The following is a 24,209-nucleotide window of genomic DNA, read 5'->3' on the forward strand; positions in this document are numbered from 1 at the left end:
ACACACACACACACACACACACACACACACACACACACACACACACACACACACACCGGCTGAGGGTGGGGGTGGGGGACGGGGACATGCTCTTGAGTCTTAAGTCATCCAACCAACCAACCAGCTCCCCTCAGCTGAATAGATGCACGATCACCGAAACGCGAGGGGAGGCGCAACGGGCACGGAGCTGCTGGCTCTCTATATCCAGCGGCTCAGAAGCGCTCTGACTCCATTCACTTCAGAGTCCTACACAGTCAAGGAGCTGTGCAGACTGCTGCAAGACAGGCTCTGGATAGCACAACACGGACAACTTTCTCCCTTGTGATTTTCTGAGAGGATCTGTTCGTTTGGATTATATTCTTTTAGGACTATTAAATACAATCAAAGAAAAATAGTCGTGCGTCTTAAGTACTGTCTAATTCTAACATTGTCCAAAAGAAGGGGAGCTGCTTTTTTTTTTATTTGTTTTTTGATATCAAAGTGAACTGGGCTGAAGTTTGAAGCCTATTTGTTAAAGGGTGAAGGACAAGTGCAATGCGTGTCAGACTTGTCTCTTGGGATTGTCACACTTGCGCCTGAGGAGCTATGTCGAGCTGCTGCGCAGAGCTTGTTCAAGAGGACGCAGTCCAATGTGAATAACAAGAGTCAACTTCAAGCCTCTTCAGCTTTTCACACTTCCAAGCAAGTGCAGCACGGAGTTTCACCGAGCCCGCTGAGCAGCTCTGACACCCCGGTTTCTCTCCCCCCGGAGGGGATGGTTGTGGATCCTCTGGGGCCAGGAGCGACTCTGGGGCTCCTACAGAAGAGCACATTTTTCTTGTTTGGGGTTCATTCTAAATTAAAGGGAGATGAGAGCCGCTCTTTGTTACTTCCTGCTGTGGACGGCGTACCTGCTGCTGGCCACTGCTGAGGTAAAGTTAACCGGGACGCCACACAGACAGGGAGGTGCGGGCCCGGACAGACTGTGCCCCCCTGGCTCCGTGTCATAGACAGTGGTGCTGTTTTTTTTTATTCCCGAGGGTGCAAAGGTCCCGCAGAGCGCGCATATCTCCAACAGCCACACTCAACTTGATGCCCAGAGAAAAGAAACTACAGAGCATAGCTTTGATTTAAAGCCTGTAATTAGTCTAGTAGATAAGATTATAAGCACGTAGCCTACATAAGTTAATTTAAAGCCATTCTCTTTTTTATTTAAACTAGCCTATAACCTATCCAAACTGTTTTTTTAAAGAAAACAAACAGGGCAGTTTAGACTAGGGGGCTATTTTAAGAACAGTTTGAATGTTTGAATTCATTTTGCCAGAATGAACACACAGCACATCAGCTCCAGTTACCATGAGGGGCAGTGACTGCGCGCTTTCGAGAACCAACACCGCGGCTGCACTTGGACTCATATCGCAGTTATTTCAGTATTTTGTGCCAAATCAGTTTGTAGATTGAAACCAACTGGGCAAACTTTTTGGTTGTGCTAAGCGCTTTCATGGGAACCGCTCCGGGCGATATAAATAGCCGCTGTCACTGTAACGCTGCACGGTTTGCTCAACTTGAGGCGCTTGAAGCACCGCAACAAGTGCAGAGTGTGGCGAGCTGTGGGGTTCGCACGGGCACGGGTCGTCCCGATTCGTAGTACAGTTCCAAATTCCTTAAGAAAACAAACGGTTTAATGTTGTTTCACGTATCCGCAGAGGAACAAGATTAGTAAAACAATAATTCAACGCACTTTGGCGCTGCTTGGGATCTACTCTTTAATTCGGCACCCAATCGATACCAAAATAAGTACTTATACTGGCACAATTTCAATTTTTATGAGGGGTTTCCTGCAATTATTGTCCTACGTGCCAGCTACAGGCAATTTAACTCATTTTACAGCGCTAATTCTAGAATGATGTGAGCTGAACTAACCAGAATATCTGAATCAAAAATGTGATTCTATGCGCATGCAATTGCTCTCCTGCAAACTTAAACACTTAAATTGTATAATTTCCCAAGGGGGGTCGGCGTCACCGTTTTTGTATGAGGGGGGATGTCTGGCCACGGGGCAGACCTGCTTGCTAGTTGGCACACAGGCCTATAGCTGCAAAACTCCCTGGTGGTTGTTTAAACTCAAATTTATTTATACAGATAAACAATTACACAAACGTAAATTGACACATCTGTAACTTTCCTCTGTTGTTTGATTTCTTTACCCCCCCCCCATCTCCCCCACCTCCTTCTCCCCCACCTCGCCCCCTGAAGGAAGTGGAGTTTCCCCAGGAGCTGATAGACAGACTGTCCCACAGTGAAATCCACAGCATCAGCGACCTCCAGCGGCTACTGGAGATTGACTCCGTAGGTAAATTCTGCCTCTTGATACTTTTCTCAACAGACCTGAGTAACATTTTGAATCCTGTTTGCAGCCCTTACATTGTGTACATGTGAGGCTGCTATTGTTGATGTGACAACACGTCGGGAAGGGTGGGACTAAAAACAGCTGCACCATGATTACATACGCAGTTTGCTTTTATTAGCTGTAAAATTACACTGTATTGTGGAGTTAATCACAGAAACCACTGATAATATGCTGTCGTGATTCAGGGCTACACTCTAACAGCAGAGAGAGGGAGATATTTGAGGGACAGGTTTTTCCTGCAGGTTTAGGTGACTTAGTGAACAAACAGATGAATACCTGTTGTTTTTGGCACATTCTGCTAATTCTATTCAGCAGAGAAATCAGTGAAGTTATGGCTCCTGAAACTGAGTTTAAAAACACCTGTGACTTCAGAACAGCAGAGGACATCACTGAGGTATCTGTGCACCCACGGGAGCTGCCAAGTGTAGCCCTGGCGTGCACGATAAAGCAGTAACCATGATAGCTGCGTTTACTGTACACATGTGACAAAAGTGGACTTTCACTGGCAGGCATTTATTTGCGCATATTCTTTCAGCTGCTGTTGCTGCAGTAAGCTGGCTTTACAGCAACCAGACTGGCACATATGTCGCCCTGTAAACAGAGAGAGCGGCTTGTAAGGTCAGGTGGGTTTCTTCTGCTTCATGTTCTTGGAGGTGCTGCTTCTTCTGCGGTGGGGGGGACCGGTCTGCCTCAGACTGTCGTAGATTAAGTTACAGGGGTGCACTGGAAGAAGCTGTTTGCCTTCACACGAATCTCTATTTACACAGACTTTGGCCATATATCATATTCAGGGCTCTCCCCTAAGGATTTGTTGATGGAGATAGGTAATTACAAAATTTTTGTTTTAACAGTGCCAGCTGATGTAAGCTACCTCCCTGGTCATAGCTCATTAGTTACCTCAAAACTTATATTCAGCAAAGCAACATTAGGACTGCTCTTTCACTCAAGTATTCTTCTGTATAGCATGATTGCTTTTCTGATGGACGTATCAATTAGGACTAATAGCCCCACGTCATTAGCGTGTTTAATTTATTAATTCACAATCAAATCAACCTGGACTCCGCATCAGTGATCACCCCACTTTGTACTGAGCCCAGAATAGATCCCCAGAGTGCCTCTAGCATGAGAAGAGGTGTTTATAATTGAATTAACATGTCTTTCTTCAAACAGAGGAATGTTTTGCAGGGTAACAGTAGTAGGCTGATTATTATTACAAGGACATAAATCTGTCTGAGGGCCAGCTTGGCGGCCCTGGCCAGCCCATTAAAAGACCTTTGACGCCAGCCAGAGGGGTATTTTCAGAGCTTTTGTTGCGGATGGCCAGGACAGTAAAGCTACCAGTATAGGCTGAACTGTACATGACATAGCATGTCAACCAGGGAAGGAGAAAGGAAGGGCTAAGGTATATTTGTTTATGTCTGTTAGGTCATGCAGCACATTGGTACCTGGAAGCTCTTAAAAGGTTGTTGTCAAGTGTTTTCTTTCAGGATTTTATTGATCTAGACAGAGATTAAGTTTTTTTCTTTTTTTTCTTTTTTTTTGCATTACTCTTGGTAGTTATTATCTGAGATTTCTGTCACTGGAAAGATGATTTTATAATACAGCCTGTAAGGACGGATGTGTCAGGACACAGGAGGAGGCCTGCAGGGCTTATCCAGCGGCTGTGTGTTTCATTTAGTGCTGCGTCGCTTGGTGAAGGCTTGGAGTTGTTTTTCTGTCTATATGCACACGTCTTGCGAGGACGGTGTCTTCAGCTCTGACTGACAGACGAGATGACCCCGCTGAAGTCTGCAGATGGTTGTCTGGCCCCTGAGGTGCTCCTCTCCTCGCTTTTCCTCTTCTATACCCCTGTCTCCCTCCTTAGGCGGCCCCCCGGCCTGCCTGCTCTTATCTCTCCCAGTGAAAGACTTTGACAGAAAAGGGAACCTGACTCTCAGCATGGGGCGGAGGTGGAGGACGGAGCCGGAGGATTCTGGAGGCTGTGTTCCTGCTATGCTTCACTCAGAAATGCTGCAAGTGGTTGTGCAATCTGCTTTGTTTCTGACAAGCGGACAGTTTACCTCCTGTACAGTTGGCAGCGCTTCCTATCTACCTACAGTGTCTTAAACACAGAGTTACAGTGTTTGCTAACCTGCCTCTGCAGCTGTAGGGAGGACCGTATGACCTAAATTTATACTTTGTCAACTCAGCCATGCAACTGTTGACAACAAAGAAACAAGGAGGAGAGACAGATAGAGAATTATGGTGGCACTTATTACAACAAGTCAATAACATGTTGGCTATTTGTACAAGTGGAGGGGGAAAGAAAGAGTGGAGGAGGCGTAAAGGGAGGGAGTCGAGGCCCTTGGTTAATGGAGGGAGTAATTTGCGAGTCATGAAAGCCTGATTCATGGCCAGAGACTGTCTCCTGTCCTCTTTTCTCTTGTCTCAGTTTGACAACGCTCCGGGCATGTTATTACTTCTCAGTCATCTGGAACCAACAGAGGAGAAAAACCCTTCACTCTACTTTTCCTGTCTCTACTTTTCTCTTTAACTCCCTATCTTATTTATTTCTCTTGTCTTACCTCATGCTTTTCCTGCATCTTCTTGCCTGATCACTCTGCTCACCCTCCTTGTTCTTCCTCTTAGTGTAAAGAAGAGAAAAAACAACAGAAAGGTCCCTTTTATTGGGCTGGAAAAAGGACCCTGAAGTCTATAAAGGACTTCTTTATGTCCTGCTTCCCTTTCTACTGTCAGCTCTGACACAAACTGTCTCCGGGTGTCCAGTGGTGCGACACTCTCCTTCGCTCCTGTCCTCTTCTGACAGGGGGGCGATGAGGAGCAGGATAGGTGAGGTAGAGTTTGAGAAAGCACAGTGGGTGTTCTCCCAGTGACCTGCAGTGTTAAAAGGTTGTTAGGTAGGAAAATCAGCCAGCTGTCACAATGAGTCCGCCCGACAGTGAAGACATTGTAGGTGTGTGTGTGACGTTCGTACCGTATGTTCATGTGTGTTTGTGGGTATACTGCCTCACAGACTTACAGCTCAGACGCCAGACCTCAGCTGCAGTCAACACTTCCTTTCTGTGGACCCTTTGGTTCTGGGTCACTGGCTGTCTGACTGACTGACAGCACCAAAGGCTAGAAGGAAATTCCCTGAACTCTCACTCAGAGGGCACGATGTTGGGGTTGAAACCTGACAGACCTGGAAAATGAAGGCATCCAAAAGCAAATAAACAACCAATCCCAGAGGTGTATGTGTCGGTATAGGTAGAGAAAATCCCTTCAGATGACTCTGGTCAGAGCACGAAGTAGCTAGATGAGTGGAATGTGTTTGCCTATGGCTAAGCTTTGTCTTGCTGGTGTACATTGGGTTTTAGCATGTAAAGGAGGATAATGAGAGGAGTTTGCGTAGTTGTGAGCGTGTGTTTATGTTAATTGTACAGGTGTAGGATTGTGTTCTTTCAGGTGGGTGGGTATGCTGTACCTACAGACAGGTAGACCCACCCACTTAGCAAACACTCTCAGACTCTGCTCTTTTCGAAAGGGCAGTAGCCTGCGCACAAGCTTTATCGTTTTATTGCTGCTCTGGCACTCGTCTGTAATCCTCTTCATATTCTGGGTGGGGACCAAAACAAGCAAGCTTTATCAGATGACCATGACTGTGAATAAGCTGAGCTGGCTATATTAGACTGGAGTTAGAGAGGTTTAAGAAGCCAGCATGGCAAAACATGTACTTTTCCAAGCCACTGAATGATTGAAAAAGCAAACATTTTCAGGTAAATGAGAGACAGAGAACCACTAATTAGGCGCAGGGATAATGGCAGCTGAGTACCACCTGTCAAATGACCACTTTAGTCTGTGAAAGCTGGTTGTTTTTGAAGGCACATGCTGACTCACCTGCGTCTAGATACTTTATTCCTGCTGGGAAAGTTCAGCCAAATGAGTAAGGATGACACACAAAGCTTTGCAATTACACAGAGGTCTGTGTAAAAGCTGCGCCTCCTGCCCGTACCCTGTGTACTCTGGACCGTTTAGCTCACTTTGTGACATCATCGGCAGTCGCCTGCCAGTCAGAATATGTTGAGGGGAACCCTAAGCCCTTCAGGGAATCAAAGCATGTGTTACATACAGCACAAGAGCCCAATAGGGAGTTACCATCTCATTATGGTCGTGTGACTAACCGACTCTTTGTTTGTTGTGGAAGGGGTAAAATAAAACATCAATAGTGGATCCCATGCAGCCTTCTGGGGCGGCTGGCCAGCCACCCACCACAGTCATCCGACACTGTGAAAGTTGCAGCAGCGGTTAGAGACTCATAGCTGCTTTTATTGGTTGAATAAGCTTTCTGTGTTTGTGTTTTGCTTCTTCTCTGTGAGACACTATTAACATGGCTGCCTTCTGTTTTGACGAGGTACGGGAAACGATGTTATCGAGGAGCCCAAGCACCACAAACACCACAACCACCATAAGAACTACTCCCGTCATCACGGTCACTACAATGACCTGAAGAGCTCGCAGCTCCACAGTCGACGCAAGAGGAGTATCGGTAAGACAGAATGAATACTACATGCTTCACTGTGCAGCTCGGAGGTTGCATCATGATTACATTTAGCACTATATACATCATAACTTGGCACAACTTGTTACAGTGTCATACTGCCCTAAAAATAACCTCTATCTTAAGTATCACCCCTGACATATGAGTTCCCAGGAGATGAAACCGATAGCTTTACACTAATTTCAAACAAAGCTAATAGTTAGTGGCTTTTATATGGCTTTTTGGTGGATAAAAGGAACTCTAATGAACACATCTACCCAGTATTTATGGCAATCAAGGAATCATGAGAAACGGGTCTGATGTGTGAGGTTGAGGAGGACGTCTGACATGAAGCCTTCTAATTGGCCAGAGGCTCGGAGATCTAAGACACACGCGTCAGGAGAGAAATATATCCTTGAGCGTGGAAATTCCAGGCATTCAGGGTTCAAGTTGCAGCTCGCCTGGGCTCTCAGTCAGATTTCTTCATAAAACGCCACGCGGTACGATATCTGATCGAGGCGTGGAGAATACCATGTAGTGTGCAGTCTGTGTGTTAAGACTGGCTGCATGCTCTTCACGTCTCTCCCAGCAGCGCAGCATTTAAAGCAACGCAGGATGAGGTGGCTGGTTGTATTTCATGGTTGTGTGCTGTATCATGAGTTACTGATACAGTATACCGTTTAGGCAGCTGTCCACAAAAACCCTCATGATGCACATATCATCTTTACGACATAATGATATCTTACTGTACACTCTCTGTCACATCTTTAGGTTTGAGTGCCTGTCAGAGCATTAAATCTGAAATGAATGCTTACTGCCTTCCTCTTTTCACCATAGCCAACGGGGTCAAAGGCCATTATTAGATTTCCCACCGGTGGTCATAAAGGTTTTCTGGCCTAGTCACGCTGCATTAACCCCAGTGAGGGCTCTGAACAAAAGAGCAGACTCTTTCTTTCTCTCCGACTTGATCCCAAAGCTCCTTAGCTGATATGAGATCAGCTTTTTGGAAAGCATGTCTTCTTAACAGCCTTAAAGCAGGTTGGGTGTGATCTGAGGTAAGGCGAACAGCTCACACATCAAGTGAGTCATCAAATAATGAGCAGTGAAGGAATGCAAGAAGCAGCTGGGAGTGAAAAGGACGGATTACAACAATACATCAGCATGTGCTTGCATTCAGAAAATGTGTCACTGGACGCTCATGCAGACCAAACGCATTAACTCAACTCCTCCCTCTCTCATTGCAGTCGAGGAGGCGGTCCCGGCGGTGTGCAAGACGCGGACGGTGATCTACGAGATCCCCAGGAGCCAGGTGGATCCCACGTCTGCCAACTTCCTGATATGGCCGCCATGTGTGGAGGTGAAGCGCTGCACGGGCTGCTGCAACACCAGCAACATGCGCTGTCACCCTTCCCGCAAGCACCACCGCACCGTTAAGGTAAGACACACACACACAAACAAGCCCACGCACACCTACAGTATAGGCTGTCTGTGAGCTGGCTGACGTGCTAAAAGGCACGCCTGTATCCACACACACTCTCTCAGAATCATTACTGCAACACACAATATATCATGGCCACTTTATTTATTCCACAAACACACCCACCCTCACGCACAAATCACCACTTTCCCTCTCACTCAGGTAAGTAAATCACATGGAAGGCGAGGTTGGATTAACCTTCCTTCCTTCACACTTCTTTCCTACATCACTCCCTCTTTCCTTTACAGCTCCTCTTCGTTTCACTCTACCCCTGTCCTCTGAGACTCCTTGAGCAGTTCTCAAATAGTGGCCACATACCCTCTGTGGCCCCCTCCCCTCACACCTTCCCTTTCATCGGATCACCAGCCTCGCTCCTCATCACTCTGTCCCGTGTTTGGCAAGAGGCCAGGGTGGCCGTGCCAGGACAGCGGGAGGGGAGGAAGAGAAGGAGAAAGAGCACGGGGAGAGAGGGTTTTTGGTACCTTCAGCCAAGACATCTGTTGATGGCTCGACCAGAGAGGGATGGTCCTGCCAGATATAAGACAGAATGAGCGGGAAAGAGAGACAGTCTCCTGTATCTTGACAGTGTCTGAATGTCACTGGTCACTGCGCAGCCATTCCTCCGGTCTGTTTTTGTTTGGCCCTTTGTCTTCTCTGGAAGCAGGGAGCCCGGAGGAGAAGAGGTGAAAAGAGAGAGGGGGTTGCACTGTTCTCAGAAGCTCTTTGGCATCGGCAGCTCGAAAACATGTCCTTCTGTTCAGGATCAGAGGAGACACCGTGGCTGGAGCCCAGTCATATTTCTGCTGTATTTACACTACAGCCTGTTAGCCAGTGCACCGCTCTGTTTGGAGGTATGGGAGTTATGTGCTCTGTTCTGTAAGAGTAAAAGACAACTGGGGGATAAACAGGATGGCCTGGAACACTCCGACTGTGTTTGTGTTTCTCTTTGAGTCTATCTATGCGCTCTGTTGTCTCTGCTCTTTAATCATTGTGAGCTTGCTTGGCCATGGGCACCGGGACATTGCTTGCAGGGCTTTAAAGATGCCGCCTTGATAGACCAGCAGAGTAATAAAACAAATACCAACCCCATACCAACCCTGCCTGCTGCCTCCTTCCCCTTGGCACGCTGGCACGGGTCAGGGAGATTTCAGTATGGACAGGAGGACACTCTCTCTGACCTCCTCTTTTAGTCGCAGAGAAGAGACAGTAAGGCTGTACCGACAAGACGACCATTGTGGGGCACAGGGCTTCGCATCCAGGGCCCAGGGTTTATGGTCAGAAATGCTGACTCATAGTGCGGTAAGAGAGTCAAGCTCTGATATACAGCACAACCCAGTGTGTCCGTCAGTCTGCACGCAAGCTCGTCTGTCTCTCCGTCTGCCAGACAGTCGGTGTCTGTCATCCTCAATAGCAGCTCTGTGTGTGATCACAGTGACCAGGATGGATGGAGAGACACTGACGATGGCGGATGAGACTCTTTCAAGGCTTGATTCAGCTATTCCTGGAATGCCGAGATCCATGCAACTTTGTCCGTGTCCCCCTCACGACACTGAGGACAAAATGAGCACACAGACTGGCGAGGGACTTTCGGGTGTGGTGTGCAGGGTTTCACGGGGGCCGTTTTTCCATGTGGTTCCAGCCGCGGGGCGAAGGGGGCCGAGAGGCGTTGTATCCCTGGAAAGGTCATCCCTCAGGGCTCGCTCCGGTCAGGAGACATTCACCACATTGTGTGTGAGAAACATTGTCTCATGCCAAGTTTTTTTTTCTGTCTCTCCTCTCAGCAGTTAGTCTGAATAGGGGTTCAGTTTGTGCTTCTCCCTCCATTTATTAGAAAGCTAAAAATGTTGCCTGTCTACCCTTGGCCTGACTTGTTTTCCTTCTCCTGGCCAAGGATGGGAAAAGAACACATTCACTGTGTTTCTTTCCACCTCATGCCACTATGCATTTGTCCAAATGCACCTTTATTTATTTATTCCCTCTCTTCTCTTTCTCCTCCTGTTTCCTTTTTCATGCTATGGACCCAAAGAAGAGAACGGGTCTGTGCAGGCCCTTTATTGTACAAGCCTGTCCTGTTCAGTAGCAGGGTAATAAAAAAAAGCCAACTTTAAATAGGACTAGCCTGAGGGAGGAGAAGATTCTACCTTTCCCCTCCTCTCATGCATTTGCGTTTTTATTGAGCCTATTTTGCACTTTGAAGCATCACTGAAACTTAATTTGTGCACAAGTAGGTTGCATTAAATAGCGTTTTCTGCGTGCCCTGGCATGGAAAATAAAACAAGTAAATGAGAGCGGTGTAGAGACATGCGCCTTTTCAGCTATTTAAAGATGGTTCTGTATTCATTCCTGAGACGAAGTGAGAGAGGCAGAGTTGGACAAAGAAACAGACAGAGGAGAGAGGCAAACTGAATTCTTAATGAGCAAATGTTTTTATGTATTCAGACTATCATCCCAGCAATCCTTTGACTCCTCCTTCACCCCCACCTCCTTTTGCACTTTCAATGACACCATATTCCCTCCCCCTGTCTCTGTCTCAGCATCTTGGCTCTCTTTCTTTTCCAACAAAGTGATTCCTTCACATTTCGTCTCGTTTCGCTTTAAGGTTGGCAGAACATTTTGCCTATTTTTCAGTGTTATTGGGTGATAGTGTTCATAGAGTTGTTACAGTGTAGATATGGCAGGAAACAGATGTAATGAAAAAGAATAAGAGTTAATACTGTGTGTCACTGGCATGAGGCAAACTCTTTGTCGCTCTCTTTGTCCATCTCCTCTCCTCTGATCCTCACTATTTCATCCCTTCTCTCATATTTCTGCTGTATTCCCCCTGCTCTTCTCCTGCATGTCTGTCTCTCTGTCTGCTGCAGCTGCATCCAGCGTGTCCGGTGGTCATCTCAGTGCTTTTAGCTCTAAGTCTCGCTAGACGAACTCGTGTGTGCGGGACGGAAGGAGAAATAGATAGTGAGCTCGATGTGCATTCTTTTGCACATTAGTCTTCGTGTAAACTTATGTGTGTGAGTCCGTGTGTGTGAATGTAAATGCCTCTCTGTTTGTTCTTCCAATGGGGCTGAGTAAACAGGCCATGACACGGGCAAAGAATGGAGCCGTTTACTCATCCTCTAACTCATTAACTCTTAAGGCTTCTGCACTACATCTTCCTCTTCCTCATTCACACATTAGCAGATACAGTCAGTACATGTGATATTTGTGATTCAGTTTGAGGTACAAGTGAGATAACTCAGGTAATCCAAAACTTTTTTCGTGCTGTTGTATGAAAATACAGTTGACAGTAAATTGGGCCCTCTTCCTACGTCAAGGACCCACACAGTGAAAGTACATTAGAAATAGCTAAATTACAGTATTTTCTGCTTTGATGACATTTTTATTATTGGATTTTCACTCTATTTTTAAAATCCTGTCAGTCTCGTCACTTTTCTTTTTGTTCAGGCAGTCGCTACAACTGTCATGAGGTCCCATAATTTGATCAGTGTGGCAATTTGCAGACAATAGAGATCAGTTTCTCTCATTTGGTTTGGTTTAGTAGCCGGGGACTTTTGATGAAGCATAAGTGTTTTGCAGAGGTCGGAGCGGGTCGTCAGTGCACATCTGTGTAAACCCAAGAAGGAGATCGTTTGTGTGTGTGTGTGTGTGTGTGTGTGTGTGTGTGTGTGTGTGTGTGTGGGTCAGAGAGAGAGAGCGAGCGTGCGCTCCATGCTATGCTATGTAAACTCCCCCACCGCAGCACAGGGACAAGGCCATTTGTGTGAAGCGGCAGCAAGAGGAAGACGGGCGGCAGAGTAATGAAGTGTTGATGGCTGCTGGATCAAAGTGGAGGCTGACAGCGGCCGGGCGGATATAGCCACAGTGCTGAGTGTGGGGGTCCACACATCTCTCTGCGCTGGCCCTGGCCCCGACCCCTACACACACACACACACACACACACACACACACACACACTCACACACACGGTGACAGTTACCTAAGCGACAGTGGGTCAGATCCGGGTGTTGGGGGAAGCAGTAGCTGTAGCCCTGCGGTTGTGTGGGACCCTGACTTACGGGGTGTTTCATAAATAAAAGACAGTGTGACGGTGATACAGTGAGCATGATTTATGATCGTCTGAGGGGTCCTGTGGATTACGTTTGGGGGAGGGGGGGGCAGATGGGAATGAGGGGCCTCCCTGTTTGAAGTCCCTTGCAGCTGTGAATTATTTTCCCTTTGATTCACACAGCTCTTTTACTATATGAAGAAGGGTGAAGGAGTTTGTGTGTGTGTGTGTGTGTGTGTGTGTGTGTGTATTAATGTGTGTGTATTAATGTGTGTGTGATGTGCACAGCAGGGGTTGTGGGGCAGGTCAGAGACCATGGGAGCGTCACAACCAAGCCAGAAGAGTTTGGCTACTGCTGCACCAGCTGGAATGCATCAGCTCGAGTTAGAAAAGTAGCAGCCGTATTTTAATCATATTTTACTTCAGCTCTGTATTTTCCTTCACTCCTCCTCTCCTGTCCTCCCTTTCGCTCTTCCCCACTGACTTCAGTGGTCAGTCTTTGGTCTTGGAGTCTGATTGCCTGTTATGTGAAAATAGTTCTTCCCTCCCTCCTCACTCCTTCTGTCTCTCTCCTGCAACAGAGCCATCTCCCACTCTCTAATTTTACCCCTCTGTCAGTCTCTGCCTGTCTTTTTTTTGCTCTCTCATTAAAATCTTGACTCTTTTAAGTGCGCAGTAATGTCTTTCTCATCTGCAATTCTGTTGTTCTCTGCAGACACGGGAAGGAGGGAAGAAATAAATGGAAAGATTACACATGTTTGGATTCTTTGATCTTTGATATTTGATATTGCGCAAAGGTTCGTTCGATCTCTGAGGAGTAGGGAAACACAGCACACGATGCAGTCAGGGGCATATAGATATTCACATCTGGTGATACAGTAATGTGTGTGTACGTGTGTGTGTGTGTGTGTGTGTGTGTGTGTGTGTGAGAGAGAGAGAGAGAGAGATGGAGATGGGTGGGGAGAGAGTTTTGTGCCACAAGGTGCCATTTTGGCATCGCAAGCCATGTGAGCGACGTGACAAATGCTCTCCTCGCTTCCTCTCCTCTCCACACACCGCCTGTGATAACCTCTTCCACACACCGCCCTGAGTGTGTGTTTGTGGGATGTGGGAGGGTTGAAGCAGAGGGCAGCAGCAGGTTGTCTGGGCTGTCTTTGTCTGATGTTCAGTCTGCGTCTTCTGTGGTTTGCTCTCTTCCTGTCTGTCTTCTGGGTGTCATTTTTTTTTCTGTCTTTGATTTCAGAAGACAGATGAAGATCCAGAAAGCTTCTTCACATTCCATCTCCTCAGAACTTTCCACACAGTTGTAGCATCTCAACAAGAGTTTTTTTTTTTTTTTTCCAGGGAACAAGCTCCGAGTGTCTCCCTCTCCCTTGCTTAATTTCCCTCCCATCAGATGAATTGCCACCCCGCCCCGGCACCTTCCACCCCTCCATTCTCCAAACACACACACACACATACATTTTTTTAATTTATTTTTGCTCGATTCTGTCACTGTTCCAGTTCACGATGGCCTGCGGCGCACATCCACATCCCTGTTGTGTTTTCCTTGGAAGGCCGTAGTAAAACTTTCCCCTCCATCATGCTCTCATCAGTGCTTCGTGCGCAGGGAATTCCCAATTAACCCAAACGGGACAATCGGCTTCACACGGAGGGCCATGGAGACACTGAGGACAAACCGAGGGGGGTGCACTTCCCAGAGCCCCCTGCCTCACCCCAACCCTCTGGCTCGGATATCATTCCACAGCCGCTCGGGGGACTCTTTCTCAGGGCCCCGGCTTTCGAGGGAGTTTAGAGAGGTTTGATTTATACAAAGAGAGAGTGGGGCCCCCTCGTTGTAGCATGGGGGTCTCTTTCTGATGTATGTTTTATGTGGGAAGTCATTGACTCTGGATAGGAAGCTGGTGTTCTTTGTACAGAAGTGAAGAAGTGGCTGAAAGTGGATGAAAGGGAAATTTAATATGGTTATAAAGTTAAAAAATTGTAGGAGTGAAGATCGCCATTCCTCCAACGTCAACACTTTCCCATAACACAAGAAACAGGAAACAAGACAGAAAGAGAGAGTGTTGACAAAGTGGGCAGAGCAGAGGGTGACTAAGAAGTGTTATAAAGCACAGTTATACATGTTCACAGACAAATATGAAAGTGTGAGTGCTTTTATGGGCGTAGTAACCCCTGCAGGGAGGTGTTTTTAACCATGCTGTGTGAGGGGCAAGGAGACAAGCCCACTGCTGGGCCTCTCATCAAGGGGGCCCATCGCTTTATCCTCCTGTCAATAGTTGTTTGTTTGGCAAGGAGAATTTGGGTTCGTGTGTGTGTGTTAGGATCAGCCTCAGTTGTAGCTAAGTGTCAGACATGGCTGACTCCTTTGGCTTCCCGCTGGCTACTTCTGAACACCCCCCCCCAAAAAAAAAAATCATCTCTGAGATTCCCGTAACCAACGGCAGCAGAGCCGTCCACAGAGACAGCTGTATCTTTCATTTCTTTTTCCTCTCTCTCTCTCTCTCTCTCTTGCTCTCTCTCTCTCTCGCTCTCGCGCCCTCCCACCCTGTTTTTTTTTTCAGATAATGTGATTAACTATTAGCAGCGGTTTTCTGGGAAGTTCATGTCATCCTGTGATACTGTCTGCACTCTTGGTAGATAACAATAAACCTTTGAAAAACTTCTCTATCTATCCTCTCAGTGTTAGTGTAATAAATATCCCTGGTGGGTAACCCAGAAACTGAATGTTAATAGGTAACACATGAATGTCATTTAATGCTAGTCATGATCATGGTCAGTCCCTCCTCCCCCTTCCTTAAATAACCCCTCTGTTTGCACACACACACACACATACACACACACGCACCGTAATGAGAGGGATGGTCCACCTTCCTGCTCCCAGTTCTTCGTTGCTCTGGCCCTTTCTCTCTGTCAGGCCCCGATAACAGCAAACACACCACCGCTAACCCAGACACCATTGTCCTCTGTTTGCTCGCCGCATACTTCCTCTGCTTGCTTACCCTCTTTTCACTCCCTCTCTTCTTTTTCTCTCTCTTCTCTCCATGGAAAGAAACTGTTGCAAAGGAGCGGCTTGGTATGTTATGGTATGTTGGTATGTTCGTTTGTCTGAATGACTAAGTCAGCACTGAGAGTCAGCCTTGGCGGTTTGCCATCACAGGATAGAGGAAGAAAGCCTCTCATCAGTTTTGGCCTCTCCGTCCGTGCACGTGTGAGCCGCATGCCGACTGCAAAAACCATGTTGCTCATAACGCCAGAGAGCGTTCAGAGATTGTCAGCCAATATCCTCTCTTGTGCAGTGACCAGGTGAAGCAGGGGATATTGTTTCCATGTGGCCCCCAGGCCCCTCAGTGGTGGATGGGGAGGTTACCTGCCCTTGGCACTCAGATCAGAGAGGGAAAAGCATGTGGCCACCTCCCCTGAATTACACAACAAGACCATCATAACCTCCACGCAACCTCCTCTGTTCAGCTTTCATCTAAGCTTTAATCAACATAGCCTATTCATAACTCTCGGAGGATTGGGTTCTTTTTTTTTTCATTACTAGCTGTTGGGTGGGAAGTGGAGGTCAGTCCTGTTGTGTTAAACTGAGAGGGTGTTAGCTGGACTGAAGGGTAGGAATTCCTGCCTTGCTCTTGTGTTTGTTAGATTGGAAGAGCAGCTTTCTGGGGTTCTGCTGCTTAGATTAGACCATGTAAACTGTATTTCATGCATGCACATGTTAAACAACACTTTCCTTAACCCATGGAGAAATAGAGAAATATTAATGTGGTTTAAAACCTGCCTACATGTCAGGGCAAGGAGAGGGAGTTTAGGTGTGTGTCTGTCTGGATGTGGATGCTCCAGGCCTGGAGCAGGAGGTGTGTGTGTGTGTGTGTGTGGGGGGCGGCCTCTCTTCTCCCGCCAGAGTAAACCATCCCTAGGCGTTAGGGCGTACACTGTTCTCCCCTCCCCCCCCCCATTTCTCCTCTCCCATTGTTTGAGTTTGCTTGGACAGGGTCATACACTCCATTCAGTATTTACACACCTGATCAACAGCCCATAGAGCACACAGCAAGCGGAACCCAATGCATCAACCTCTGAGGAATGCTGCCATCACACTTCAAACATAGCAAAGCAAAGCGACGGCTGGCGTTATTTTCTTTTTTTTTTCATGAATCGGTTTATGAAAGAGTCATCAGTCACAGTGCTACGCCTCTTGATGCTAGCGGATAGGCAAAGAGTGTGCGCATTCATCGATGACACACTCTCGGCGAAGAGTAATGATGGAGCTGGATCTGGCTCTGGAGCTAACCTTTTCTCTCTTCCTCTCCTCAGGTGGCCAAGGTGGAGTATGTGAGGAGGAGACCCAAGCTGAAAGAGGTCTTTGTGCGGTTAGAAGACCACCTGGAGTGTGTGTGCACGTCACAACATCATGTGGTGGAGCACTCAGACGCAGAAACAGGTAAGGGTGACCCTCGGATTCATTGTCCATCATTGTTACATTATCCCAAATATTGTCCCAGCATTGCTTTCTTGCAGAGAAATCACTCTGAGGTTGAGTCCCGCCCTCATCCCTGCGTCATCATGCATCGTCTCGCTTTTCCTGCCTTCCTTCTTTGGCTTCCTTCTTTGGCTTTGCACTGGATGACCTTTTTCCTATCATTGCTTCCAAACAGACAGACACACCTGTGAGGTGGCCCACTATTGCAAAACTGTAAAGCTTGTGTGTTTGTGCCTTGTTAGACGAGGATGTGTGTGTATGTGTGTGAAAGTGTATGCGAGGCTGTGTGTTAAGGGAGGGTGTCTAAAGGCTGCTTGGCATGACAGCAGGTAAATCCAGCAGTGCCTTGATCTGAAGCTTTTCTTTTCCTGGGAGCAGATAAGTGCTGTGATGTGTGCTGATAAGGCATCTCAAGTATTTATAGTGTGTCATATCTTTGCACTCTCTGCTTCTGTCCCAGGGCTGTTGTGCCTCTCTCTGTATCATAAACCCTGCTTCTTGCTTTTAACCTTCCTTCCTATCCACCCTACCCGACTTTGTGTTTTCAGGCCACCGTAGGGCTAAAGCTAAAAAAAGGAAACCTAAAAAGCTAAGGCCCAGCAAGGATTTATTGGCGACATAATAAAGTTGCACTCATTACCCAAAGTCCACTGGAGAGCTGTGAAGGGAACAGGTAGGACTTTAGCACCACGGCGTCCTCTCACCTTTTGGCACTGCACTGGCCCTATCAGGGGGCAAAGAGGGCCTGACAAATCACTGTCACCAATCACATCACCGCCAATCAGTGTGAGGAGAGGGAAGGCTAAAGAGTACTATGCTCTGTGCCCCAATGCTGCATGTTGATTGTCTGGCTTGCTGAGCATGCACACTGCATACACCTGCTTTGTACCACTGTGTTAAGATTGTGCGCACTGTTTTTGTTGTGTTATACAGTAAGACAACACCCACTGTATGTCTGCTTAAAAGGCACCCTTTTCTCTCCATCTCTGTCATCAACAATATTTATCCTCTCTCATCTCTGCCTGTCACTAAAAGAGAGAGTGTTTTTTTTTTTTTTTTTTTTAATTTTGGACCATAAAGGTCACTGTCTTCAAAATCTGGAGAAACATGAATCAGAACATTGTGGGTATTGCGTGTGTTCTGTCAGCTTGTTTGTAATGCATGAACAAATTGAGGCAATTGGGCACAAAATGCAAAAATGTCATTTTTATTCATTTAATTTTTTTGTGTTTGTAAAATTGTGGCACTAATCCAAGCTTTTGCTTCCTCCCACAGTGGACGTGAGGTGAGACCAATCAGAACAAGGGACTCCAGCATGGGAGGGACCTAAGTAGAGGATGTTACCAACAGGAGACCTGCTCTGTCCTCTTCCCCACCGCCATGCAACCTTCGTTTGGAAAAAAACAAAACAATTCTGTACAGACAAGAGACTGAAAAATAGGCAACAGACAAAAATGAATAAGATGCCAAAGGTGCTTTTTTTCCTAAAAAAAAAAAACCCAAAACAAAACAAAAACCAGTGATGTTGACTTCCTCTGTGGTACGCCACCTACCCAGACAACTGAACCCTGTCGCTGATTAAGAAGTGAAGAGAAATATGCTGTGGAGCTTGAGCAGGGAAGAAAGAGGCCGAAGGGGAGATGATGAAAAGGATTTGTGTTGAACATTTTGACAGACTTTGTTTGAACATGACGCACAACAGAAACGGCTATGAAACGGTTGGATCAAGCTTTCGTGGGAATCTGGTGCTCAAACTCGAAAAGCAGCGGTGGATGACCTCCTGCTGGGCAACATAAAAGTGCCCTGCCCTGTTTAAATGACTCTTGCATACACAGGAAGAAAGAAAGAGAGATATAGGAAAACAATGGAAAGCGCTGGAGTTGTGGAGGTGTTTTTTTTTTTGTTTGTTTGTTTTTTTCAAAAGACTCTATGGAGCATCAAACATTTTGAGTTTTTGGACGTTTGTTCTGAGGTATTCTTCTCTGAGACCCCTAGTGGTCTGTGACTTTGCCCACCTGCTATGTACAGTCTGAAAAGGATGCACGGCTACTTACAAACTATTTATACATGTGGACGTTTGCTTTCTGTCTTTTCCAATACAAAAGAAAGAAAGAACAGAAAAGGTGTTTTTATGATTTTGGAGACATGAAAGAGTCCTGTGTGGTCCGGTTCTGTGTAACCATCAGTATCACGATCTCAATGTCATTTTTTTAGTCATTGTTATTCTTGTCATCCATGTTTCTTATTATATTACAGTATATCTGAATGATGTCAAGTCTTGTAAATGGTTTGAATATATGTGCAAGGAGGAGATGTGAGAGTCAGTACAGGAAGATGCTTTATTTTTGTTATGAAATATATTATGCTTACTTATATCCAAGCAGGAATTATGTTTAATTCTTTTGTTGTGGTTGAATGCCTGTATTTAATCCAGTGGAAAAGATGCAAAAACATGGCCAGGGGGTGGAATCGGCGAGGGGAAAAAAAGCTGCAGTGTGTGTGCATCAGAGCTGTGAAAAGGTGGGACAGACTGGCTCAAACATGGCAACTTCATATTGAGTGGCTATACTGTCGCTTATTCTACAGCCATGATAAGCACTGCCGAATCCTTTACGTAAGAAGTGATGTTTCACACAAACGTATATTAGCATATTAGAGTGTGTGCATGCCATTCACATAAGCACACAAAAATGCTAGAGCAACTCTAGTGTGCAAGCACGCATGTGCGAGGCGGGATAGACAGGGAGTGTGTGTGCGCGTGTGTGCTCACACACACGATTTCTCTGCTACATGATGCTATTTTTCATCCATATCACTGTAACGTTGATAAGGAAGATGTCCGCCCTGTCTACTTCACAAACACACACACTGTTCCTGCAAAGAGCAAAGTCCACCTCAAAGAGTGAATGAGCGAGCAAAGTAAATCGACAAGTGCATGAATGGGCTCCTTGTTTAGCCATGTTTTTACTCCTCCGTTGACAGGAGAACAAATCTCTGATCGCTCCACCTTTTTGAAGGGGACTCACACCTCATACAGCCACATACCATCAGGACAGATGATGGTGGGTGCTCGGAGGTGGCCTGAAAACCTGTGCCCCCGATGGAACAAACAGTTACTTCCTTACCAGTTCCTGTAACAGTGATGAATGTGTAACCAGGCCAACATGGTGCAAAAACAACACTCGTCTTCCACCCTGTGTTCAAAAGAGGAAGTTTGAAAGGAGATTTTTTTGAACGGTCAAAGGCGAAAGAGTGAGTCACTGTGAGGCGAGTCGAGTGAGAGTCGAGAGAAAGGCTTGACCGAAACATGGCTTTATCAGCTGCTGCTGAGCTGTGAACATCAGACCTTACGCACACACACACACACACACACACACACACACACACACATACACACGCACACGCGCACACACAGACACACATACACACACACACACACACACACACACACACACACACACAGTCCACCTGTGAATTAACTAACCATCAGTTAACTGGTGCTATATTTATAAGGCTGATGTTTCATCACTGTTCACATTCACAATTACATCACTGTAAGATAGTGCTCTCAGTGAACCAGGGACCACGCTTAAAGACAATGCCATTACACTATCACTAAGCCTTTACTACTTCTCTTTTGGGCCTCCATTGGATAAATACAGCAATAATCATAATTTATATATTTATGTTTTCAACAATAAATATATTTCTGCTATTGAAATTGTTCACTGGATGTTGAGTCCTATAATTTGTTTATGTTGTGTTTCAAGGATGCTATTTAAGAATACATTTCTATGCAAAAATGATGCACATGAGAAATATGAAGCTAAACAGAGTAGCAGAGGAAAGAGGATAAGAACCGTGGAGGTTTGAGGGACCACCCTGTATCAGAAAAAATATACCTCCTTCACTAGGAACAGAATTTCTAGCAAGTTTAGCCTAAATAAGTGTATAATATGCAAAATGCAGAACATACATAGATTATCTTAAGTGGTCTATAGTGATCTTAAAAGGGTGGAGTCCCTGTGTTGGTGCTGCTGCAGGAGGCAAAACAGAAGCTGGATGTGAGGGTGGTGGTGTATACAGGAAATGTCAGCTTTTCCAGGCTTGCAGGTTGAGCAAGAGCTGGGCTTTATTCCAGGATCCACCGACAGCTAGACGGTAGGTGCTGGGGGCTTTATTACTTTTCCCCGAGCAGCTCACCCTAATCCTAGGGCTAAGGGACATGAAAGTCCCTCTCCTCCACACTCCCCGGCCATACACCCAGCTTATTACCTTAGGAGGGAGCCAGATAAAGAAAGGCAAAACATGAAAGAGAGAAAGGATCAGAGAGACAGCAGCTCTGCAAGCCAGTGGACCAGGGGATAAAGTGAATCAAGTAAAGATAAAAGGAAGAGAAGAAGGCTTGATTGATTTTATTGTTTTTATCTGACATGCACTGCTTCATTCATAAAAGTGAGGATTGAGGAGTCAGTATAGCGTGTGCAGTGTATTCACCATGCAGGAAAAAGAGAGCAATGTGTCATGGTGGGGAAAGATGAAGTAGGAGGATGGAGAGAGGGAGAGAGGGAGAGAGGGCTGAGAATACCCTGAGGAGTAAGAGTGCAAGGAGGTGTATAGAGAGGGACAAATGTATAGAAAGAAGGAAGAATGGGGGATAGAAACGAATAAGAATAGGATATGGAAAGAAAGAATAAGAAGTGGACTCAGGATGTGGGTAATCGGCACCACAGCAAGTGGGAGCAGACAGGGCAGCACTAAGTGGACATGCTTTCATAAACAATGCCAGAGGGGGATGAGGGGGAAGACAAGGTGTGAAGAGGGCTGCTGAATGGGCTGTGTGTGTGTGTGTGTGTGTGTGTGTGTGTGTGTGAGTGTAAGTGTGTAAATGCGAGTGTGTGTGCAGCTGAACAATATGAAGGAGGTCTCCCGGTGTGAAACATGGACCACTGGAATTTTGGGCTCTTGCAGAGGGCAAACTGTCTACTGACTACCTACAATGTGCAGGGTCAGAGTTCAGGGTTCAGGGGTCATAGGGGGATGTTGCTGGTGGTGCAAAGTGGCGGATGCATTTTAAAGCTTTAATCATCCCCCGGTATTTCCAGTGTAAATAAATTTTCAAATAAAATATTATATAAAACTTACAGAACCTGATCTAATCGACAGAAGCTGTTCGTTCACAGCCTCGAATCCCTCAAAATCAGCCTTGACTATTTCCTTCCCAGATTACAGATCTTGTAACCTTTGCTTCATTACTTACACCCCTCTCTTCCCTCCCCCTTTCCTCTTTCCCTCCATGTTGCCCTGTTATGTTTCTCCTCTCTGCCCCAACCTGTGGCTTCTGGGTTTTGAGGAAAGGCAGAGGTGGCCTTTGAAGATGGCGACAGCCAAGTTTGTCTGGGGCCAAAGCCATGAATGCATGTCTTTGTCCATGTCTCTCTCACATCTTCGTATCCTGCCCCCGCTACACCCCTCATCCTCCTTCTGCCCCCCCCCCCCCCCCCCCCCCCCCCCCCACAAACTCACACGGACACGCTCATGCCCTCGCTGGGGCCCCCATTGTACAAATGACTCTGCTAATTATGTATTTAAGGTATTTGGCTCCTGTGAAAACAGCTTTGGGTTAGTGGTGGAAGGTGGTAGGGGCGGTTGGGGAGACGAGGCTGTGTAGGGACATGGGGTGGTCCATGGTCTCATGGCTATCATTACTGCGCTACGTTTTATGTAAACACTGGATTAGAACAGCAAGGGCTGATTGAGGAGAGGGGTGGTGGAGGTGGTGGTGGTGTTTGGCACAGGGGTAGGTAAGCAGGTCGCCTGTGCTTCTGAGTTTTGGTCTCTGGTTTCACCCCTGGGTGGCAGTCCCTCAGAAACCTTTCTCTCCCGTGCACACACATATCACCTCACACAGGTAATGGTTTATTAGTAACACGTGAGAGATGACACAGCACATAAATACTCACTAATCGTATCTTTTTGGTATTCCTTTCTCTTAAAAAAGTCAACTTTCTCATCAAAAGGTCAACTGATAACAAAAAAGCAAAGTAGTGCTGGATCTGCAGGTTTAGTTTCGTTAGCTGTTGTGGATGAATGTCTGTGGCAAAGAGGATCAATATTGTTGGAGAAGACTGTAGGTTACTTAATCACAATGTCTGCTAACGATATACCACAGTGACAAGTGAATGGTTGAGGGGCTGTCTTGCGATGTGTCCGCTTGCAGTGGGTCTTCACCATAAGACCTCCCTCATTCCCAATTGCCATCCGTCCTTTCTCCCACTATCCTCTCACCTTTCTTCTCCGTCTTTGTTAAAATGCTTTGTCACAGTCCCATCACCTGTCATGTGTCTGGGCCACAGCAAAGGATGGGGCCAGCGTGTTGTGAGTGGCCCCAAATGGACAGCTCTGAAACCGGATCACTGCGCTCTGGATCCTGCAGGGGAGGGGGCTGACTGATGATGCTGATAAACCTGAGATGGACAGCAGCCTGCTTGGCCCCTCAGTGGGAGCCCTCTCACAGTGGCAGTATTCTCCATTTATGTGTATGCAAACCTGCATTATATATTATGTTCTTCTCACTTCAGCTCATCAAGGATATTCAGTTTGGAGTTCTGCAAAAGACGAATAATCACATTCTTCTATGTGGCAAACCATATTCAGAAAAATTAGAGTAAACAGCGCTAATCCATTCAACCCAGTGCATACAGGGTTTACTGGCAGGGTGATGGAATTAGTTTTCACTTCCTCTTTGTTAAGTCCGTCTGTATCTCTATTAACTAACTGTGTCCGTGTGCAGGTTGAAAGAAAATCAACCTGGAAATCCTCGTTGGCTGATCCATAATTACTCAACTTGCTTTTTCTCTAAGTACTATCTGACTGTAGTGAACCTGGCAGACTCTCTGTCAAGTCTTCTCAAATGGAGGGGAAGGAAGACGCAAAAGAAGCAGGGAGTTGAGGAGAGTGTGGCAGAGGAACTGCTGAGAGTGTAGAGGTCTCTGGAGGGAGATAACTCAGGTTCTAATGGGAGCTTAAGTTTGTGCATGCTGTAATTACAATGGGAGATGCATGGAATCATTGCCTCTACTGTATGTGTGTGTATGTGTGTGTGTGTGTGTGTGTGTGAGAGAGAGAGAGGGGTTGAGTGTGTGAGCATGCATGTTTTCCGATGGGAGCACAGTTAGGGAAGCCAGTTTCCCTTTGCACATCAAATAAATCAAAAGTCTACAATTAGAAAGAAGGAGTGAGCAGTGTTTGGTTTGTGGGAAGAGAGGAAGAAAACTTGGAATGTGTCACTGCTATTGAGGA

At 46.4% G+C, this 24,209-nt stretch overlaps 1 protein-coding gene across 2 annotated transcripts; it reads left to right on the top strand.

The window, feature by feature from the left end:
* The first annotated feature begins 217 nt into the window (after positions 1-217).
* pdgfab (platelet-derived growth factor alpha polypeptide b) lies at positions 218-19,287 on the top strand. 2 transcript variants are annotated; one of them, XR_008830165.1, is made up of 7 exons: positions 218-911; positions 2,236-2,332; positions 6,780-6,914; positions 8,150-8,340; positions 16,742-16,868; positions 17,456-17,580; positions 18,183-19,287. XR_008830165.1 is itself a non-coding variant. In XM_056401994.1 (6 exons), the coding sequence occupies exons 1-6, from the start codon at positions 849-851 to the stop codon at positions 18,194-18,196; spliced, it is 627 nt and encodes a 208-aa protein (XP_056257969.1). In that variant the 5' UTR covers positions 221-848; the 3' UTR covers positions 18,197-19,287. The 2 variants fall into 2 exon arrangements, 1 of the variants encoding a protein (XP_056257969.1); XM_056401994.1 differs by lacking the exon at positions 17,456-17,580 and having other exon boundaries at positions 221-911.
* Positions 19,288-24,209: the final 4,922 nt, after the last annotated feature.

This window comes from Seriola aureovittata, chromosome 17, assembly GCF_021018895.1.
Source record: "Seriola aureovittata isolate HTS-2021-v1 ecotype China chromosome 17, ASM2101889v1, whole genome shotgun sequence".
Taxonomy (NCBI): domain Eukaryota; kingdom Metazoa; phylum Chordata; class Actinopteri; order Carangiformes; family Carangidae; genus Seriola; species Seriola aureovittata.